At 42.3% G+C, this 23,410-nt stretch overlaps 1 protein-coding gene across 4 annotated transcripts; it reads left to right on the top strand.

The window, feature by feature from the left end:
• Window positions 1-1,183: 1,183 nt before the first annotated feature.
• Window positions 1,184-23,344, top strand: LOC6553868 (phospholipid-transporting ATPase ID). 4 transcript variants are annotated; one of them, XM_026979780.1, is made up of 20 exons: window positions 11,625-12,032; window positions 14,141-14,777; window positions 14,936-14,994; window positions 15,088-15,300; window positions 15,371-15,907; window positions 15,969-16,190; window positions 16,255-16,503; window positions 16,789-17,247; window positions 18,099-18,389; window positions 18,447-18,620; window positions 18,690-18,966; window positions 19,032-19,184; window positions 19,266-19,452; window positions 20,191-20,337; window positions 20,412-20,563; window positions 20,621-20,844; window positions 20,901-21,230; window positions 21,329-21,577; window positions 21,643-21,759; window positions 21,825-23,344. In XM_026979780.1, the coding sequence occupies exons 2-20, from the start codon at window positions 14,201-14,203 to the stop codon at window positions 22,161-22,163; spliced, it is 4,956 nt and encodes a 1,651-aa protein (XP_026835581.1). In that variant the 5' UTR covers window positions 11,625-12,032; window positions 14,141-14,200; the 3' UTR covers window positions 22,164-23,344. The 4 variants fall into 4 exon arrangements, with proteins under 4 accessions (XP_026835579.1, XP_026835581.1, XP_026835572.1 ...); XM_026979778.1 differs by lacking the exons at window positions 11,625-12,032; window positions 14,141-14,777; window positions 16,789-17,247 and adding exons at window positions 1,184-1,589; window positions 8,863-9,187; XM_026979771.1 differs by lacking the exon at window positions 16,789-17,247 and having other exon boundaries at window positions 11,626-12,032; window positions 19,266-19,410.
• The last annotated feature ends 66 nt before the right edge of the window (window positions 23,345-23,410 follow it).

The raw sequence follows: 23,410 nt of genomic DNA, 5'->3' as shown, positions 1-23,410 counted from the left end.
GTCTTGAATTAAGCTTACTTCGAATAAGTTGGTAACTTTTTTTATTCCCTAATAATCCTCAAAATCCATATTTCTTTCCGAAAGCAATTCGTTTTTTTTTCCGTGATTTCAGTCCACTTTTTGTTGACTAAGTAAAAAATGGTAGCTAAAACGCGTGCGTGGGTTTTCGACTTCATTAAGGTTGATTGTAACCGCTGTAACCCGCTTTTAGCACCAACAACATTCGTGCTACTAATGCTCTTTGTTGCATTTTCTTTTTTTCCCATTCAGGCGGTCACCCTTTGCCCTCCGCGTCCTTATCCTTTTGTGGTGAATCAGGATTAACGGTAAATATAATTACTGCACCCTTTATCCTGCGATGGAAAAGGTGAAGGCGACACTGGCGAAAGCGACGTGACGTTAATGACATTGCCGGTTGGGGTTGTGAACCCCCCTCCCCCGCTGGATGCGAACCCTTGGCTAATTTGTTCTATGTTCGACTTGCGTCTAATTAATGAAGATTGTCTCGCATAATCGTAACGCTTTAATTTATATTAATTGTTGTGGGCTTGCCAGACCTCTTAAGTGGTAAGCTGGGCATTTTTCTTACACAACAAACCCTGAATGGGAGTTTTAAGATACTTAGTCCCTAGTCCCTTGTGTTTGCTAAATGGTCCTTTACTTGTTTATGAACATTTTTTTTGTAGGTAATTAACTTTGCACTAGTAGCTGGCGTAGTTAAGAAGTTGAAGTTTTATCTCTATTTTCCGTTTCTTTTAAATCACCATAGTAAAATCTATTATAATATTTTTCTTCTTTGACTATTAGTTAATCCCCTTTTTTAAGCTATTCAAACTTCATTTAAGTGATTCTGGTATAGTGTTCATATTAAACTGATCGTAATATGTTCAGCGAACTTTAATCATCAGTGCTTAATGTTCGTCACCCATGGGAAATTCCCCCGTGAGCTTGTAAGCCCAAAGCGAAATTATAGTTTTACCCGCACCGATAGTTCCAATTAGCTTTAGCTTTTCCAGCTTTAGCTTTTTTCCCCAGGCCCCCCAGAAGTTGGCAACGCGGGTTGGCAACACCAATTAACATTTATCAGTTGGTAAGAAGAGTGCAAAGCTCTCTTCCCGAGCGAGCGAGCGGAAGAGAAGCGTGGCGCTCAGTTGGTGGACTACGTCGCCGAGAATTCGCCGCTTTTAGTTGTAATCCAAGTTTTTAACGAAACGGTCGTGTGCTCGGTGAAAAGAAACACCATTCCGTCGGCCGGAAATATCACGGTTCTTGGGAAAGAAGCGGGTCTAATTCGGAAGTTCTTTTCATTTCCAAGTTTCGTTCTCATTGCTTGGTTCGTCACCAATTTCTCAGTCCCCTCGAAAAGTTATGTCAAGTGCAATGAAACGAGTTAAACACAACAAATCACAATAGAGCCCATGCAACAGCTGCAGAATTAGCAGCAACAACACCCCCAACAACTTCAAACAAAAGCGGCAAATTCAAAAGCTTCGAAAAGTCGACGCCGGCATTATAGTCTCAAGCTCGGCTCAAACACTCTGCTCTGCCGTAACTGCCGCTTTTCCGTTCCCATCGGGCCAATTTGCCGGGTGAGTCTTTTTGTTCAGAGCTGTTCAGACCCAAATTTCTTAAATTAAAAAAAAATTGAGAAGTAATCTAAAGCAGCTTTTCACTGTTGCCAGTATTTTCCACACAATACTGCATTGATTTTCAAATAAGTGAACTGTAGTAAAATTGATTTATCTCATCATTTTGCAAAACAATCACTTGTTCAGTACTGCCAACATGTTCATAATTTCCCAAACATGGTTGGTCAGAAAATTAAAAGAAAAAAACCTTATATGTATATAGACACAATTAATGAGTAAGTATTTTTATAAACAGAATTTAAGACACTTAAAAGCGTAAATTTAGGGAAAAGAAAAGCGAAGCCAAAAGTGCCAGCACTGATGCTGCCTTGTCTTGTCTTTCCAATTATTTTGAGTGACTTATAAACAGCTGGTGCAATATGCACAATCTTACCCCTTCCACTCCGCCTGCTCCCCATTTCAATTTTGCCACAGTTTCTCCCAGAAAATTTGCAACTCGGCTGAACTGGGGATCGGGGTAATCTGTTGCAATCTCCGTTTCTATGTTAAACACACTGGCTGACACCTCGTCACTCAGGTGGGCTTATAGGGGTGTATGAGGGTATTTTCCGATTTCTGCCCTTATTGGGTGGTCAGCTTTTCTGCAAAGTCATGTTTATAGTGACTGGCATTATCTGTCGATCTTGGTCATTGACTTTAGCCAGGCGAGCGTTACTGATAGTTATTAAAAACATTAAATAAGCCAAAACGTGTGTGCCCCAAATAGGTTATCCCCTATTTATAGACATTTAAGATCGCCAAGCTTGAATTTAAAGATAACAAGTTATGACGATTGAAGTGAATGGTTTATAGACACACAAATAGTAAAGAATAGGCCTCCTAAAATAGATATTTACCAATAATTTTTAACTGGCATCTTGACGACATCGTTGCTTTGGTAGATGCCCGAAAATCGTTTTGGTATTTGGGATTCCCCGTCGTGTAAGTCTTTCAATCGTCGGTCGGCTGAATTCAGCTTAATTAGGCCTTAGAAAAATAATATATGTGTGTATCTGTAAGCGCTATGGCTTACGGAATGGAAAAGATTTCAGAAAAAAAAGTGAAGATCGAGCCTAGGCAGACACGTGTCTCAATTCTGCTTCTCTTCTTGATCTTTCAGCGGCGGTGTTCACATAGTGATGTCATCTTCGAGTAAAAAGATTCGTTTGAAAGAAATCACCAAAAGCAAGACAAAAACTAATTTCAGGCATTTCCCATTCCGCTTACTTCTTCTCCATTCCTTAGCGAAGTTTCCAATTGTTTTTATCTTTTCGTATATGTGTTTGCCGGCAGTTAACCCTCGACTTTTAATAATAATTACCTAAGAATATGGCTATTTCAAAACTGTAGATATTATGAACAAGGCAATTCTGTGGTTGTTTCATACAATTTGTTTGTGTTTGCCAAAGTTGAGATAATAGAAGCAAAAAAGAACCAGAGATAAATGGAGCATATAGTTCAGTAGAACTTAAACACAAGTCAGTGGCAACGCACTTTGGATCTTAAAATATAGCAATTAAATTCTAGGAACTGGTGAATTTTTGTAACTTCAAGATATTTATGAAAGTGAATTAGAAACCTAAGGTAACTGCCTTTCTGACTCATTCCAAAGATTGAAATATTTAGTATCCACACAACTGAGACAAAGATAAGGCATTGAGAGATACAAATGAGAGATACACATGTGAGATAAGTAAGTTGAACAATGAGCGCAAAGATTGCCAAGGCAAAAAGTACAACAAAATTATGTTATACATCAGAAGAGCAGCGAAAAGAACATTAAACAAGGTAAACAAGGATATACATTATTGAAAATAAAAATCCATATTTTACAATTAAAGCTATTAACTGGGGGCTGCGGGCGCAGCTTAAATATTTAATAAATGCAAATTTGGTTGTTTTCGCCGCTGCTGTTTTGTTTGTTGACAGTAGCAAGCTAAAATGCATTGGCAAAATTTGTAAATTGCTCCAACTACCTATAATCACATCTACAAAATCGACATTTATTTAAATAAATAATGTAGCCGTAAAAGCTGCCTCTAAAAAGTCTGTACATTTTTTCAAAGTTCATTCAGATATAAATCGCCAACTGTTTAAGAGATAAGTTGGTGCAAAAAAAAGATACTTATAAACAGAAAAACATCAATGTTTTATAAGGCGTGCCAGTGTAATATTTGTCTCAATTGATTCAACGAGAAAATAGCTCCAGCGCAACCTTGAGGATATTTCTGCCACTTGCTATCTTAGCCGATATCGATACACGTTGGAGACACTTGTGGCACTTTTAATTGACACACTTGGGGCTACAGCTCAATTTTGAAGAGAGTTTCGTCCAGGAGCCCTTTCCGCGACTATCTCCGAATTTGTAAGGCCACGGCCGAGTCCGGGTGGGCCCAGCACTTACTTGTGGCCCAAATCCCCCGCATAGCTCCATCGGAGCGGACAATGGACAATCGGTCAGCACGGCTATAAGTGCTCGCCACACGCCAACCAGTGACCACCACCACTGGCAACAACGACGACCACGACGACGGTCACTGTCAAAGGCAATAGACGGACACGCAAAGGACGAGTACGAGGACGAGGACAAGGGCGAGGACCGTGGGCAGGTGAAAGTGGCGTAAAAAATAGGTAGTTAGGGTGGAAGCAATCTCGTGGCCAGATAAGAGCCGAATAATCGGTTTAGTCGCTTTCACTGGCCCAGCTTTACCTGACCTGGCAACCTGAAAACAGCGCAAAATATTTGCCGCCCCTGACCACGGATCTCAATAAAAAATGCCATCGGTCATTACAGTATAATTATTTCGCAAACAGTAAATATAGAAGGCCTTCTGATTAATGGGTTCGACATTAATATCAATTATTATACCATTATTGTTTTCAAGATAAATGAAATGCCTTCCTTCAGGATCGGTACCGTGTAACAAAAATGGAGTAACATCAGAAAAAGTAACCAATTATAGAGAAAAAATATATTAAAATCTGCAGACGAATTTTTCCACTCATCGAACTATGAATGAAAATAAAAACTGAACGCCACAACGTGCACAAAGCTTAGTACACTAGACAACCGCAAAATGTCCAACCAAATTATAGTTGCCATATTCCTATATGGACAATAAATATATACACATATAGAACGGGGTATGCCGAAGCACTCTAAGAGAATTGTTGGCCACTGAATTGATTTACCTCAGCTCCAACTGCATTTCATATGGCCCTCCCGAAAGGCCAAAGAGTGATAGACAACTGAAAGGGAAACGAAAAGGGAAAGCTAGGAAACAAGAGTTGGGATATGACCATAGAAAGGGAAAGGTGGTGCCAATATGCCCAATGGGGCATATAGCCCCATTAACATTGCCTCAAATTAGCTGGGCAAGGTAAGGTCCGCCATGAACTTGTCTGGTTTGGTAACAAAATGTACGTTGATGTAGTTTGGGTTCTTCATGGCACGTTTATAATCAGCATTGGCGGTCTTTGCTAATGGATTGTTTTAAGTTATCGTTACAGTTAGCCGAGAATGTACTGATTTCGAAAAATCAATCAATTCTAGGTAAATCTTAGGGCATTTGTATATTAGCCAAACATTACAAAAACAATTTAATTCGTTTACAAAATCACTTTAATTACGCAATTTTTAATAAAAATTCCAAGTAATTTAATCAAATGAATTCCCATTTGAACACATAATATCGATTCCAACAAAAAGTGCCAAAGCTGTCCTGAATTCCATTAGATAGACCTAACAAGGAATATCTTTATTCGTTTTTTCTATGCGCATTCCAATATCCCACTCAAACTATCTACCAAACTACGACCCCAACCCGCATTTCATTTTGCATTCCTAGCGGCAATTTGGCTTCAAGCGTTTGTTATACACGGCCCACATCTCCTTTTCTGCCCACATCGGGTACATAATTTCGCTATCTACCGATGGGATCGTGCGAGTTGGAACAGCGATAGGATAGGATGTGGTGTTCCCATCACGCGATTGCTGGCACACGCACAGCCCACCTGGGGTATCCGAAACTCCATGTTCGTCGCTTCCAGTGAGGTGACAACTTGGCCCAAAGACAAACCGCCGTATCCGCGCACAATGGCTTCGGGAAATCGACGGACAGATGTTGCCACATGAAATGTCTCATTGCGGCGTTTGGTTCAACAAGTCTGGGGAGGATTTCCAAAGGGAGCTGTGCGGGTAAACGGGAACCTGCCCATTTCCCACACCTTGGCAAGACTTCCAATTGTGGGCCACGTGTCACCAAGACCGGGTTTTCAGTAGCAAATACATTTTTAATGCAACACACGGAGCACGCACTCCCACGAGTCCCGGGATTAGTGGCCACTGCATGGTAATTATCTGCGATGAGTCCTTTCTCGACCACGAGACGGCTAAATTATTGATTGTCAATCTAGGGTTGAGGGAAAGTCCTGCGAGGGATTATAGTTCAACCTAAGATGTCCCCCTGACACCTATGCTAGCTAATGGATTTTCCTTAGCTGTCAGAGTGCTAAAAGCACACAAGTGCAGCGAGTATCTACCGGATATACGTACTCTTTAAGTGTATATCTGTGTTCAACATGTTAGCCAAATAATTTTTGTCAACTAAGCAACTAACTGCAAAAATGTCCATTGTAAACTTAAAATGTTGTATACACATTTTGCTAATACTGGTTGAATATTGTTTCTCTACTTATTCATCAGCCGTTTAGCGTGTTGAAATTTCCACGCAACTTAAGAATTCCAATGCTATAATAGATGCCCCCACCATGGTGCAGCAGGAATTTTGCACGGACTTCAGCCCTCCAGTTAATGGCGATGAATAGGTACTTCATGGAATTTGCAGGGAGCTTAGCAGGGGGGGAGGAAAAACTGGCAATGTGGGAAGCATTGACCTTGGTTGCACATTTCCATTTTGAGCCGCTCGCTTCCGCGGCGGTCGCGTCATTTAGGAACTATGAATGCAGGCTAAATAATTTATGCGCCTATTATGGTGGGGCTCAAGCGGCTCCTAGAGCCCGATTCTCCACCTCACCGCAGTAGAATCTGACCCAGTGCTTATTGAATTTGCACGTGGGTGATTCCATGGCCCTCCTCACAGTCACTTTCTTTGTAGTTCTTGCTGCTGGTGCTCTAATTGCGCCAAATCAATTGAAATTGATGCTCCAACATTCAATTGCATTGATTGCCTTTCATTAGCAGTTGCTCGACTGACTGAACAAGTATCTCGGGGAATTTTGCTGCTTTTGCGAGCGGTTAATGGAGGGGGCACTCTTATTCGAGAAACAATTTTTTGTATTTTTTTCAAACTTGCATATCAGATGCCTTTATATGAAATAAGCTGCTTCTCTAGCATGAGCTGTTTTCTTATTAATTCCAAAGTAATGGGCTTGGTTTAAGATAACAGACAGCCTAAAAATTCCAGAAAACATTTTTTATTTGTTAGACTTCCATTATGAGTAATACATTACTAATAGTTCATTAAATAACATAGTAAAGCGTTATATTATTTTCAGAACACATTATTATTATTTTCAGACATATTACATTTTGAGGACCCAAACTCATACCGCATTTGTGTAAGCTGTTAACTAGTTCAAGGTTTATTAGCTAAAAATATTCTGGGGTGTGACCAGTCTAATTTTTACAAGGATTGTTGTTACAATGATCCATAAATAGATAAGAAACAATTATATGCCTATCTATGGAGGGGTGAACATATCGAAATAATCGAAAATATTACGGATGAATGTAATTATGGATAATTCATATATCGGTCGTCTATTATAAGTGCTTGAAGTCTGTTTAATGTTTTTGGGAATGTTGATTTATTATTGGATGGTTTGAGAAGTTTGGTTTGATTATTTATCCAGAGCTTAAGTTAAGTGGGTCATAAATTACAATAGCAAAATTGGAGATTGAAGAAATTCGTTTCCTATCATAGGAAAACAACAATAGAATCTGGAATAATTGCTGATAAGTGATATTTAGTTTTGGTCACAGTGATAAAAACTCCCGGTAAATAACGAACTGCCACATCTGGTTGTCCAGCTGCAATGTAATTCAAGCCACATGTGATTATAAACAATTTTGTTGGGGTTTTGCCACTTAGTCAATTACTCTTGAGCTCTAAGGCAAGAGGAAGATATTCGAAAAGCAAACGATCGGCAAAAGCTTCCAATCGAGTGACCTATAGGGGCTTGCGATCGACACACAAATCGGTCGTTTGTTTATTATTCATGAATGGTCTCTTATTATACGCAATTAGCATACAGTTGAACTACTGCAATGGGGTACTTTGGTGAGCTTCAGGGAAAAGCAAATAGTTTTGAAAATAATAATTATTATCATCAGACTTTTTAAATTGATGTTGATTGTGAATTAACCTCATTAATATAGTAAACATGTGTAAAATGTATAAATATTTACAGGAGTGTTCCTAGAAATGTATCTTATCACTACAAAATGTACCGGAAGGGCGTTCACAATTCGCATCAATCTCAACTCTGTTTGATTTCGGCCGGGTTCATGTGCACTCGCAACGTTTTTCATCTGCTTTTGTACTTCATTTTCTGCTTTGTTTACGAGTCGCGGAGTGAGTCACTGTAGGTAAATCGTTTCTTTGTATTTAATTTGGCTGTGTTTTGTTTGGTCGGGGCTGTAATTGCTTGTATTAATTTTTGATCATTGACTTAGTTTTGTGCATCCGGTCGCAAATGAATTATGAAATATTACGCCAGCATTTCGGAGAAACCGCACCCAAATGCAATTAATGCATTTTACATTACGTATCCGCCGTGTGGCACCTATAACCGCCAAGGACATGATCCTTGGAGGGCGTATTTGCTTTTAATAGCGGTTACACCACAGTAGACAGCTGTTAATGGATACATCAGACCACCAGTCCCTGTAAATCAGCTCATTCGTGTGACAATTAGCATGTGAACGCATCAAAATTTAAATAGACCAGTCCACGACCCAGCCCAAGTTTATTTGTTTGGGGAAACTTTTCCTTTTCCTCCAGCTGGGCGGCGGACAATCCTTTCCCACATCCAACCGTGAATAGTGACCAATGGATCGACCTTCTGGGTCACCAGCTGACACCATTTAAAACGCTTTACGAGCGCCATTAAAAATTCAACAGAGAAATCTAGAAAAAGCAAAACTTTTCCCCCGATGACGAATCATTTGAATGCTTACTGAATCCACACATTCCTATTACCCCTCTTCCAGGCAGCCTTCGGCGGCTCGACAAGGCCGCCATATGGAGGAGGTTGGCTTCCGCTCGGTCCAATCAGTCCGCTCAGCCACGACGACAATCGAAACCGAGCTGCTGCCCAACCGGTCCCAGTCGCAACCCCAGTCGCAGTCCCAGTCGCAGTCCCATTCGCAGTCGGAGCCGGAACCGCTGTCGGAACCGGAGTCAAGCAGCCCCGGATGCCGCCAGCCGCGTGAGTCCTGCTGGCCTTATCAGATGAGATAGAAACCCGCCGAGGACACACATCCCCGAGAGACACCCTCATAATGGGCACAAAAACCCAACCACAATTGGCCAAAGGTGAGTGGATGAGAGAAAGTTGAGTTGGTCTGAAATGCCATCAAGTGGTCACTTTCGATGGCAATGAATACAATTTAGAATTCAAAACCGCACGCATTTAGCTAATAAAGATCTACTTTAAAAGAACTGGAATGTCAAATATTTTCAATTAAATCCAAGCGGGCGCTTGACTTTGCGTTGGCAAACAATTTTATTGTAGAGTAGAGTGGTGCTATCAAAACTTTACTTTTTAATAAAGGGTTCAGAAATATGTACGACTAATGAATATAAGAATACATATACATATGATATGATACATATGATAAATAAGATAAGAGTTTTGGTAGGTCAGGTACGGTCAGATACTTCTGCTGGTTTGCTGGAATTGTACTTCATCAACCGCAATTCTAATCATAAATGTGGAGTTCTCCTGATTGGCAGATCTACCTACGATGCTGACTAACAATTAAAACAAAAAGAATGCATTCAGCAATAGAACAAAACTCGACTTACGAATCAATAACCAGCATAAGCCCGATGCCCGCTACAAATTGATTTTGCTCAAAGCCTTTGGCATTTCAGATTGGGAAATCTCGATGCCGCGGGGAGGCAAAAAGTTGAACAGTTGTTACTGATTTCGGCCAGATAGTGACCCAGTTCTTCGGCGTTACTAAACCAATTGCAGGGAGAGACGACGGAAACTCCGACCAAAAGCCGCCCGTTGCTCGATTTTGGCCATGACACTATTCCGCAAAGGTACTGTTAGCCAATGCCCCAAAGCGTGCGTGTGTGTGTGCGGGGGAGTCGAAGTGTATGTGTGTAAGTGCGTGAGTGCCTTGAGTTTGGTCAAAACGGCACTTCGATTTATTAGGCACCTTGTTTTGGCCGCTCAATGAATGAATGCGAATTATTCCGATTCATCAGTAAGGGTGGGTACTTGTTGACTTGTAAGTGTGTACACATAACTTTGTGTAATACACTAGTCAGCAAAATACAGCTAACAATAATGTGATGGGTACCTGGCGAAACCAAGGTTTTAAGGTGGCAAGGATTGATGGAAAACATTTTTTTAAGCTTATTATGATTTAACATTATAATCTGTCCCATACATAAAGAAACAAACTTACCTTTCGATGCTTATCCAAAAGTGTTGAATCAGGAAAACTTGTAAAAATTTTTTATTGACTTGAGACAAGTATCTTGACGACCCAGCATTGAAGTTGCCAAGGAAGTTTGTGACCCTTAAACTCAATTTTGTTAAAGTTGTTTTATAAATAACACAAATTGAGAAACTGCAAAACGACCCAACTTTTTTCCTAACGAAAACGAGAGTACGAACTAATGGGAACTATTTCCTTGTGTAAGCTGAATTACCTGCATTTTTTCGTGGTTTTTCTCTTTGCTTTTGATAATGAAGCTCTTTCGTTAAATAGTATGTATGTACTTAGTATATGAGCACGTGCAAAATTCTTCAAAGGAATTCCGGGAATGTAAGTCTGTGGCCACAAAAACCGCACAATAAATTTACACAATCTATCATATGTACATTCACCGTTTGGCGCTTCGCTGAGAAAGTTTGCTTGTTCCGAAAGGAAAAAAAGAACATAAAGCAATGTGTACGGGGTGCGATTACGAATGGGGGTGGGGACCCCTCCCGGCAATCATTCATTAACCCATATGCGCCACTTCTTCAAGCGCCAATAATGTTTTTTCTCATTTTGACATTGACATTGCTTTGAATGAAAAGAGAATGGGAGAGAGCACGCTTTCTCTTGCTTGTTTAACTCACGTGCCAGAGCGAGGGAGAGCACCTCTAATTTGTTATTTGTTTGTCGACTCACTCGTTCTCTTTCGAATTTGTTCCCTTGTTTTTTTCTTAGGGTGACTTACGAAATTTGCTCATTTTTATGCTTGACAAACTTGGGAAATTGTTGACCGACTCTTTGCCGCAACGAACGGCGAAATACCCTTTTGAATATGAACAATAAGGTATCAAGTAATAATATTTCTTGTTTTCAAAAATTAAATATTAAATATTAAAAGTATACATTGGGTTAAATATCCGCCGCTGCAAGGAACATTAGGGTGGACCGTAGTAACATCATAGTTTCTGCGAATATTCCTCATATGCCCATTGAAATACATCAATACCCACAAACAATCGATCAAGTCAGCTCAGATCATAATATGAAAGCTCTTCCAACGATTTCTTCGCTCCAAGTAAAACCTCTTTTCTTCAAGCCAAATTTGAGAGTGGAATTTATTACCTATTGTGCTTTGAACCTTTGAACCGCAGATCACTTTAGTCCACAGAAATAGTTGGAATTGGAAACTTTGGATGTCCAAGCTTTTCCATAGCTCTCTTTTGAGCCAAGCTGGTTTTACCGTTTGAAACCGCTTCCAACCGTTTCGCTTTTGAAGGTGTGCGTGAATCGGTTGCCAAGATATAGCTTTATAACCCGCCCGTTTGGTTGCCTTGGCAGCGCAGTCGGCAATTTGTTGTCATCGTTTTGCTCGCATTTCGCTCAGCTGACGGCGTCGCAGTCGCCGTCGCCGTCGCCGTCGCCCATTTTGGCCGCAGTTTGCGCGCGGCAGTTGGGCATTTGGCTTTGGCGTTAGCCGTTTTTGTTTTATCGCGCTGCGGACCGCCGACCGCCTAGCAATTCGCGTTGCCTTGGGCCACTTAAATAGAATATAACTCCTTGCTTCGCGAAGAACTCGAGTTGCAGTTGTAAAATAAGGTGTTTCCGCGTTGCCATAAAAACTTCCGCGGAAAACTAATAAAAGGCAAAAAATATGAAAACGGAAAAAACGGAAAAACCGAACGCAAGCGGTGCAAAATAAGTGCAAGAAATGTGCTAAAAATGTACGAAGCTGAGTGGGGGGAGGAATAGGAGAGGAGGAATAGGGGTAGAAGGCGAAGGGCCGAAGAGAGGCAGATGATGATGATGCATTTGGCACCTGGCACTGAAAACATATTTCCCATTTGCCCCAGCTTGGTTGTGTTTTCTTAGCTCCCAGCATAATTATTGAGCCTTCATCGATTCTTTTGGCCTTTTCTTGTAGTTAATTTGTTTCCACCACCTCACACCGCCCCGCCCCTTGCCAACACACTAAAGGTGACGCATGCGAGCGAAGGAAAAGCGAACAGCAAAAACAACTCAAGAAGGCGAAACAAATTGAGAGCAAGGAGCAAATTTACATTCACATGCATGACTCATGTTCGCAGCAGGATATCGTTAAGGAGAGCGGAAGAGTGCATGGCCGAGAAGGGGGGAGAGAGAGCGCGACAGAGCTTAGCCGGCATTGTTGTTGCTACACAGGGAAAAAGTTTAAATTACAATTTCAATGGTTGCAAAAGAGGCCTGAAGATACATATATGTATAAATACCTACATAAATAGAAATTAAGGATTATTTTTTGGGCATCAGATAAAACCAGCCCAGAATAACTTATGCATACCTAGGCAATTTTCTCAGTGTAGTTGAGAGAGTCCTACAAACAAAGAGGCATACAAAAACAGAGAGCGCCAATCAGCTGTAATTCGAAATCGGGCGGATGTGGGGCCAAACTTTTGTCGATTCCCTTTATTGTCCTTAACAGAGAGACAAAAACTTTGGGATCAACTTTTCGTCTCAGATTCAATTTCCGTTCTCCCCCTACCGTTATGCCTCTCATACCCACCTTTTGCCTGCATTCGCCGTGGCCTTGACAACGGTTTTGACATTGACACCCGCCCGCTTTTCCACATTTATGAACGGAAAGAGAGTGTAAAAAGAGAGAACTTTATTTTGCTGCAGCTTCCTTTTCTTTGTTGCCCAAATAAAGGCCACCTGTTGAATGCGGAATGCTTACACCCTCGCACACACACACACACACACACACACACTCTGTGGCAGCTTAGTGACGTCAGAGCGACTTGCTTACTGCAGATTTGCTCAATCGGCCATAAGGCAGTAAAGTAAACATAAAGTAGTACACATGTCTTCGTATTTTTGTAGTCGAGTGCTCAACCATAATGCACCCAGATGTATTCACATAAAAATTCCGAGAAAGTTCCAAGAAAGCAAGGTGAAAATGTTTGAAATGGAAACTGGCAGTAAATACAGTGCGTGCTTTATAAAATAAACCAATGAAAAGCCAAAGCAAAGGAATCAGATAAAAGATTCTGAAAAACATATTCTTGCAATTTAATACTACGCCAAGAAGATATCAGCCCTAAGAAACATTTTTCTTTTAGAACATAGCTCAAATATGTCACGTAAATAGTTATGCATTTAAGCCAAAGCTATTATTTCATTAAAATCTTACATACAGCAGACCAAACAGTAACCAGTTTAATTTAAAACCACTGAAAAGCAATTCCAAATTAATTACCAGTTTTTGTTACAATCGGTTTATTTGAGCTCCATATTAAAATCTCACACAATAAATAATTATTGGATGAACTTTAATTGAAATGCACCATAGCTATTAAACTATATTTGCTTGTGGAGAACACAAAAGGTATGAACAACCAGTTTAGAACAACCTACAATGTTTATTGGAAAAAGTTTAATTGGTAATTATTTGGAAAACAGTAACGGAAGTAAGTTTTCCTAAATTGCTTTAAAATGTGTGTACATTTCGTGACGCATTTAGCTTCGAAATCAAACCCAGTTAAAAAATCTCAACAAGTATTTGATATACCCTTTGAAGACGACTCCCCTGGGTATCCAAGAATCAAAGCAGAAATTTGTTTATTTATTTATTGCCCAGACATATGCGTGCAAACACTCACTGTGTGATGAGAATCGTTTCCAGCTGTCTGGGGCTCTTTGGCAGTGGGAGGGGTAGCAGTCTATCAAAATGATGGATGGAACAGTCTTATTGAGCCAGCCCCCCAGGAAAGTTTGTCCGGTGCCGATGGGTTTTCAATTGCATTTTTATCTCTCGGGAGTTAGCAACACGTTAAACTTTCGCTTTTCCTCGTAGAATGAAGTGTAATGTGGACGCCTCATATCGATACTGTTCCACCTATAGCCTAAGCTGGTCATGATCGGGGGCAGGAGATGCAGCGAAGCCGCCCGGCGGCTGAAAAGGCGTCCTGACACGCTGGAGCTTTCCGTTCTGGATGGCCAACCCATGGAAACGGAACTCCAACTCCAAGAGGATAATGAAGGGACCCCATCAAAGGGAGCCGGAAATGTGAATGAATCCGGATTAGGAGCTACCGAAGTTTCACGCTCTGCGCCCAGCAAAAGAACACGCTGGTTTCAGTTCGCCAGGAGCTCCAAAAACCGAAGGAAACGATTGCACTGCGATGAAGATGAGGAAGTTGTGCAGCAGGACAGAAGGAATTCCGACTTGGAGGGCAGTCGGAGGGCGTGCCTCGCCCAACCTGAGGGCATGAATATAGGCAGCTCAACTCAAACCATCGCCACACCCCTGATGATGGGTGACAGTTTCTACAGCCTGGCGCCGGGAGGAGGCAATCCATCAGCCAACAAATCCGACGACTTGGAGCTGTATAAGCAGAGAGATCCTTCGGTGACCTCTGAGTCAAAGTCGGCGCCCAGTATGAGACGTCTTTCACAGATTAGAAGGCGACGCAGCTCGTACTACTTTTCTGGTAAAAGGGGATTAAGATGGGAAATTAGCTTTACAGATAAAGGACTTTTAATTTTATAATAAAAATATCTTAGTCTAGTGTACTTAGTGATAACATTTCATCTACATTTTAATAGTGGCCACGGATCCCAGCTAAGACCTACTTTTTGCTTTTCACAGAAAACGAACGTAGAATTCGAGCCAACGACAAAGAGTTCAATGCCCAGTTCAAATATCACGTAAGTAAATATTTACTCTTCTTATTGAATGCATATAAGCATTTAATTCTTTTGTTTGCTGATCTATATACTATAATCCCCATTAATTTACAGAACAATTACATCAAGACCTCCAAGTATTCGCTGTTCACGTTTCTGCCTTTCAACCTGCTGGAGCAATTCCAGCGGCTGGCCAACTTCTATTTCCTCTGCCTGTTGGTCCTCCAGCTGATACCCGCGATATCCTCGCTCACTCCGGTGACCACAGCAATTCCCCTGATCGGAGTACTTACTCTGACGGCTGTTAAGGATGCCTATGATGATATTGTGAGTACGAAATACTAGTTGTACGAGTATCTTCTAAATTGGGTTTCTAAATCTGTGTTTTCTTTTTCAGCAACGGCATATTTCTGACTCGCAGGTGAACAATCGCAAGTCGAAAACGCTGCGCAATGGCAAGTTGGTGGAGGCCAAGTGGTCGGAGGTACAGGTGGGCGATGTCATTCGGCTGGACAACAATCAGTTCGTGGCCGCCGACACCCTGTTGCTGTCCACATCGGAGCCAAATGGTCTGTGCTTCATCGAGACAGCCGAACTGGATGGGGAGACGAATCTCAAGGCAAAGCAATGCCTGACGGAAACCATCGAGCTGGGTGATCGCCATGATCTGCTGTGGAACTTCAACGGCGAGATCATTTGCGAGCGGCCCAACAACCTGCTGAACAAATTCGATGGCACCTTGATTTGGCGGGGTCAGAGGTTCGCCCTGGACAACGAGAAGATCCTGCTGAGGGGCTGTGTTCTCCGGAACACGCAGTGGTGCTATGGCGTTGTGGTCTTCGCCGGAGTGGACACCAAGTTGATGCAGAACTCCGGAAAGACCCAGTTCAAGAGCACTGGCGTGGATCGCCTGCTCAACTTTATTATTATTGGGGTAGAGGCGTTTTAAATTTTCGTTAAGCCTACCTACAACTAACGTATATCACTCCCTTCAGATCGTCCTCTTTCTGGTGTCGATTTGTGCCCTTTTTGCGATAGGCTGCGCCATCTGGGAGGGCCTGATTGGCCAGCACTTCCAATTGTATCTGCCTTGGGAGCACATCATACCCAAAGATTACATACCCACGGGAGCAACAGTCATTGGATTGCTGGTCTTCTTCTCGTATGCCATAGTCTTAAACACAGTTGTGCCAATCTCACTCTACGTTTCAGTAGAGGTATGTATCTATTTTAACGAGGCAATTACGTGGCATTGTAAAGCACGCATATAATCCTGCACAGGTTATACGCTTCGTACAATCGTTTCTCATCAACTGGGATGAGGAGATGTACTACCCGACCACCAATACCTATGCCAAAGCCCGCACCACCACGCTCAACGAGGAGCTGGGCCAGATCCAGTACATATTCTCGGACAAGACGGGCACCCTCACCCAGAACATCATGACGTTCAACAAGTGCAGCATCAATGGGCGCAGTTATGGCGATGTGATTGACCTGCGCACCGGCGAGCTGGTCGAGATTACGGAGGTGAGTGGCGGATTGTCGGGGTTTCGGGGTTTCGGGTCCGAAAGGCCAATTTAACCTCTAACTTGGTTGAGGGAATGTTGTCTTGTGTGTGTCGGTGTCCGTTGCTTGCACAGTCTGCCCCAAGAATGTTCAGTCTCGCCAGAGGCTGTGCCTTCAAATCAAACTTAAACTTTGACATTTTCCTTTGACCCCAACCTTGTGCGTCCTTGTTTAATTGTGCGTCTGACAATGTAAAAAATGAAAAGAACAAAGAGAAGAAACAACAACTCACATTACTCGTTATAGCAGCAAACAATTTTCCAAAATAGCAACACCAACAACAGACCCAGCCCCTCAAGTGGAGCTATCGCAGCACCACCTGCAGCACCACCTGCAGCACCTCCTGCAGCACCACCCCCCATCATCCTAGTGCACAAGGCCGAGGTCCATGCGAAGAAGAGTTCCATGGTGGTCACATCCTCCGGGGAGGCGCAAGTGCTGCCAGACAGACCCAGATCGGATCACGAGCGGCCTGCGCCGCCGTTGGAGGCCAGTGAAAAGCGGCCAGGACTCAAGCATGTGCGATACTCGGCGCCCGGTAGAAGTCAGGACGAAGACTCTGGCCGTTTGTCGCCCAGGTTGGGCGGAAGTGGAGCTCTCAGTCCACCCATAGGCAGTGAGGAGCGACGAAGCAGTGGTGGCTTCAAAAGGATTGGAGCCGGATGTATGCAGCGCCAATTGTCCCGCACTAGCAGCTGCGACAAAGTAAAGATTTTGCATGACAGCCAACAGACAGAAACACACAACATGCACCATTCAAGTCACAATCGCAAGCGATTAGTCAAGATCCGGTTTAAGAAAGCGCCATCCACAGCCGCGCTGGATGGTGCCTTCTCTCAGCTCGAGCACCACCTCGAAGAGGAGCCACAATCCACATCCGCACTTAGCACCACCAAGCACCACCATCGTCACAAGGCACTCGCCACCAATTGGAGTTCGTCGCCTCACAGAGTGCACGTATGCATGTTGCATGTCCTTCAATTCACACCCACAATTACCAATTAGTGTCTTGTTATGTGTTGTTTATGTGTTTCCATCGCGTGCTTATATCGCTTTCACCCTACCAGTTAACGATATCTTTTGGCTTGAACATGATAAAAGTATTTATTATTTCGAACGTATGCTGCACACAAACTTTTTTCTGATACCCACAATACTCGTGTACATACAGCAGAGTCGTGGATCGGTATTGTGTAAATAAAGTGTAAAAATATATTTATTTTTTAAGAAACGTTTTTATGTTTATTATGCAAATAGTACCGTTTATTACTTGTTTACACCTTTATGTAACACGACGTAGTATTTTACATCACATCGTCCATGAACAATATGTAAACACTATTCGATTTAAGAGATAGAGGAATCGCTTTTAAGGGAATTTAACGCTTTGGCACAGTAGATACTTTCATTGTAACACCACTAATATTAGTAGAGCATTATATGCTTTGGGACACTATGCTAACCTGGCTTAAAACTGTATACAGCCAAGCTTATCGTACAGTAACTCAGAATAGACTCTAGCTTCGCAGTTTCTGAAGTACATTTGTTTATCCCAGGCCCTTCAAAGTGTTGACTTTTCGGCCAATCCGCATCACGAGACTGACTTCCGATGGTACGATCGCACGTTGCTGGATGCCGTCCGGTCGGATGAGGAGCACTCCCACGTGTTTTTCCGCCTCCTGGCCCTCTGCCACACGGTCATGGCCGAAACGGTGGACGGTAAGTTGGAGTACCAGGCCCAAAGTCCCGATGAGGCTGCCCTCGTTTCGGCCGCTCGCAATTTTGGCTTTGTCTTTCGCACACGAACACCGAATAGTATTACCATCGAGGTGATGGGACAAACGGAGGTGAGTAATTGCTGCACATTAAAAAATGTGAATAATTTAAATGGTGAAATATTACAGGAATACGAGCTCCTAAATATCCTTGACTTCAACAACGTCCGCAAGCGGATGTCTGTGATTCTCCGGCGCGGCGACTCCATGGTGCTCTACTGCAAAGGAGCGGACAATGTGATATATGATCGTCTGCATGGCGGACAGGAGGACCTAAAGGCGCGCACCCAGGACCACCTTAATGTGAGTAAAATGGTAGATTTTCATGACCTCGATTTGATTTGTGACGCACTCCTCCCACTCCTCCCATAGAAATTTGCCGGCGAGGGCTTACGTACTCTAGCTCTGGCTGAACGGCGCTTAACGGAGCAGTACTACAACGACTGGAGGAGTCGGCAACAGGAGGCAGCCCTTTCGATGGACTCGAGGGAGCAGAAGCTGAATGCCATTTACGAGGAGATCGAGAGCGAGATGCAGCTGGTTGGGGTGACGGCAATTGAGGACAAACTGCAGGACGGCGTGCCCAAGTCAATTGCTAATTTGCAGAATGCAGGCATAAAGATATGGGTCCTAACCGGCGACAAGCAGGGTAAGCCATGATGGAAAAATTTTCTCGTGGCTTCCACTTAAGTATTTGAGCTATTTTACCAACAGAAACTGCCATCAACATCGGCTACTCCTGCCAGCTGCTTACGGATGAACTTGCGGATGTCTTCATCGTGGACGGCAACTCGGTGGAGGAAGTGGAAAAGCAGCTGAGGCAGTTTAAGGAATCTATTAAGATATACAATCGGTTTCGACCAGGAGGTAGGTTGTTTAAAAGCCCGATAGTCAGCTCATTTTGTTAAAAAATATTTGTTTGATTCTGTTTTAATTTGATTCCTTCAGGATTTGAGGCACTTGACCGCTTAAACAGCGACAGCAATATGGATCCGCTGAGCGTGACCATGACACAAACTTCGGCCTTCATGCAGGAGACGAACCTACCGCCCACGCCGCCTCCACCGCCTGCCATTTCGGTGGTTACCTTTAGGTGGGATGAGAAAAATAAGGATAATAAGGGCGGACCGGACAGGTAGAGGGCAATCCTTAAAAATATCCCAATTAGATTAGCTTTTAAAATTGAATGATTTTCCAAACATATTTCTAGCTGAAGTGAAACCTAATCTTCTTCTCAGTGCTAGACTATCTTTCTTTCTTACAAATTAAAACCTATTTTAGCCAAATGTCTACTACTTTTCTATGTATTATTCGTTGTATCTAAAAGTTTTTCATTTATATGTTTATTTATTAATTTATTTACTTCTAACCTCAGATTCTTTTTAGTTTTGTCTTAGAGGACTGTTTGACTTCAATAGCAATATATCCTTTTTGTTTCACATTAAGTTACAAGAATATAGATACCTTAGAAAGAGAGCAGTTTAGTAGTACCCACCAAAGGATGTAACCCTCTATTGGTGCTTGTTCCGCCCGTCAAGTAAACTATACATAAACATTTCTCAAACTAAATACTTTTTACAAATTAAAAACATGCAACATCTGTTTACGTTCTGTCTGTTCCCCATTCCTTGTACAAATACCAATCTTAAGAATTAATTTCAAACAAATACCAGTTCCAGAACCACGAAAACAAACAGTCACTGTCCAGTCTTGTTCATTACCTAAATAGATTATCCAAAGTAGTTGCTTAACTAAATCTCTGTACATATAACTCATTAAGCTTTACCACTCTGTACACTGACATTTCCATTTTAATTGTTCAACATCAAGTCATGCTGTGGTACTAATCTAGGGTTTTGTTTTGCAAGAACAGTGCTGAGTGCAATGACTTGTTCGGCGATGACAAGCGGAGCGAGGATGGAGGCACTGCCTCCATTGTGGTGGATGAAAGTACAGGATTTGCTCTGGTGGTCAATGGTCATTCGCTGGTGCACTGCCTTTCCCCGGAATTGGAGAACAAGTGCGTGGCCTGCCCATAATTTTCGAGTGGCAATTAATAATGGAATAATTTAACCTAATCTACCTAATCTACAGATTCCTGGACATCGCCTCGCAGTGCAAGGCGGTCATCTGTTGCCGGGTAACGCCCCTTCAGAAGGCGCTGGTCGTCGAGCTAATAAAGCGTGCCAAAAACGCCGTAACTCTGGCCATTGGCGATGGCGCCAACGATGTGTCCATGATAAAAGGTGAGTGATGCCAAGACAAATATTAAAATGTAATATTTGAAAACCTTTTCCCTCAAGCTGCTCACATCGGCGTTGGAATCTCCGGACAGGAGGGTCTTCAGGCTGTCCTCTCCAGTGACTATTCCATAGCCCAGTTTCGATACCTCGAGCGATTGTTGCTGGTACATGGTCGATGGTCCTACTACCGCATGTGCAAGTTCCTCAGATACTTCTTCTACAAGAACTTTGCATTTACACTGTGCCATTGCTGGTACTCGCTCTTCTGCGGCTTCAGCGCTCAGGTGCGTTGAACTACAAGAGTTTTTCGGTGCAACAACTAATTTCAATCCCTCCACAGACGGTTTTCGACCCGATGTTCATATCGGTGTATAATCTGTTTTACACATCCCTACCCGTTTTGGCGTTGGGCGTCTTCGAACAGGATGTCTCGGACAAGAACAGTCTAGAGTTTCCGCGCCTCTACACTCCGGGCTTAAAGAGCGAGTTGTTCAACATTCGAGAGTTCATCTATAGTGTGTTGCACGGTGCCTTCACCTCGCTGGTCCTGTTCCTGATTCCGTATGGCGTCTACAAGGATGGCGTCTCGGCGAACGGATTTATTGTGAGCGATCACATGACCCTCGGCGCCGTGGTGGCTACCATACTTATAGTGGATAATACAGCTCAGGTAAGTAAAGCTCAAAATTATTCTCGGTAATTAGCATTTATTCTACCTTTATATCATTCCGTGGAGTGTCGTTATCCTTAATTTCAATGTTCTTGTAGATTTCTTTGTACACCTCCTACTGGACCGTTGTCAATCATGTGACCATCTGGGGCAGTTTGGTTTGGTACTTTGTGCTGGACTACTTCTACAACTATGTTATCGGTGGCCCCTATGTGGGCTCCTTGTCGCAAGCCATGAAGGACCTTACCTTTTGGGTTACCATGTTGATCACAGTGATGGCGTTGGTGGCTCCAGTTTTGGCCTACAAGTTCTATTTGCTCGATGTACATCCGAGCCTGTCGGATAAGGTAAACATCATTACTTAAAAGTAATCCATGCATTTTGATACTAATTACGAACTGCCCGATCAAAGATCCGACAAAAGTCCCTGAAGAAGATCCACTCCCGAACTTCAAGTGTTGTCAGGCGAACTGCCTCGTCACGTCGTGGACGTCGCTCCGTACGTTCGGGATATGCCTTTGCCCATCAGGTAATACCGCATTAAATATCTTTTATTTAACATAATTAACCTATACCGGATATTTCACCTTCCAGGAGGGCTTTGGTCGCCTGATAACCTCCGGCAAGATCATGCACAAACTGCCGCAGGACTTTGCTTTTCCTCTGGGCTTGGGCACCAAGAAAACACAGGTGCTACACAACAACCTGAACTCGGCCGATGGACCGAACTCAAAGACCAACAATGTGACTGGCCACCATATGGTCAACAACAACACAAATATGCGACAGAATCAAAACCAACACCACTCGTCGATGGCGGATATAACGGCTGATGGGCGGGGCAATGGGGGAGATGATGGCAGAGGAAGTGGAGGCTCGGATGATATGAGTCCTCGTGCTCCCTGCCAGGACCTGGATACGATTAATCTCTAAGCTTTAGATGCAGGTGCTGGATCGGTAGCGGGTTTAGTAACAAACACCAAAAATTTCAATGAATTTAGGTTAGCGGAAAGTAGGATAAGAATTATGTTTCATTTAAAAACGTTATCAGTAGTTTTAGAATTTAGTGAGGGTATAGTTAATTAAGGTCCGTGTGAGTGTGAGCCAAAAAATTGAACAAGTATTATGACGAACGCGTGTTCAATCTCCGTATTTCTGCTTCTTAAGAGGGTGCATTATATGTTTTTCAATTGTTTTTCTCAGTAATTAAGTTAAAAGTATTTGTACTAGAAACCAGTAAATTATCGTACAATGTCTTAAGCCTATTTATTATTACCCATAATCTCCCATAATTTCTACTCTATTATAACAAGGTCCTATCCTTTCCTGTGACAATCCAGTACTAGTATACCCAACCTCCTAAAAAAAGCACAAAAATCCCTTTTCACGTATTTATATCATCGTTGACTGCATTTAAGAGAGTGAGCCCCCTGAATGATGGATTGAGTGCTTGGTTTTTTTAGGATGTAGCATAGGTTATATTAGATTTATACTGTCTTTGGGAAACTGAAAGTGTACTTAATTGCTTAAAGATGTGCTGTGTGCTTAGCCAATATAAATGCGGTACTTACCACCGCTCAGAGTAGCTTATCTACAAATAGCTGAACCAACTCTCGTCTCAAAGTCCAATATGCTATATGCTATATACTACCCCCAACAAAGACACAACAACACATAGAAAGACCACACGTCTGTGTTCCTAAATTGAGTTATAGAATCAAAGCCTACATTTGCCTTAGAATGTCCCTTGGGTTGGTTAAGTCCTTTTAGCAGTATCGGGTTGGTTAAGTCCTTAGAGCAGTATCGGGTTTTGTAATAAGGACTCCCATTATTATTCGGTTGTTAAGGATGGACATTCGAATGAGTGGGCTGTGTGTTTGAGCAGTAACAGAGATTTAAAGTGATTTAGTATTAATGAGCACGGGAAAGTACGTTAAAGTCGCTTTTTATATAAAAATGGGTTTAAGTCAACAGAATGTATTGGGTAAATAATTTAGCATAATAAGAAAAAAAGCTATTGCAAATTGAATAGATTAAACTTACCTTTAATGTGCAAATTGTTGCTATACAAGACGAAAAGTGAAAGAAAATAATTAAACCAAATAAAGAGAAAACATTTTATTTTTATCTACAATTTTAGCCAATGAAAGTACGCATTAAGTACATTTTTAAATGACAAA

Source organism: Drosophila erecta, unplaced genomic scaffold (genome assembly GCF_003286155.1).
Source record: "Drosophila erecta strain 14021-0224.00,06,07 unplaced genomic scaffold, DereRS2 tig00000000-arrow-pilon, whole genome shotgun sequence".
NCBI lineage: Eukaryota > Metazoa > Arthropoda > Insecta > Diptera > Drosophilidae > Drosophila > Drosophila erecta.
Note: the sequence above shows the minus strand (reverse complement) of the source record. Positions and strands in the feature narration are given on the sequence as shown.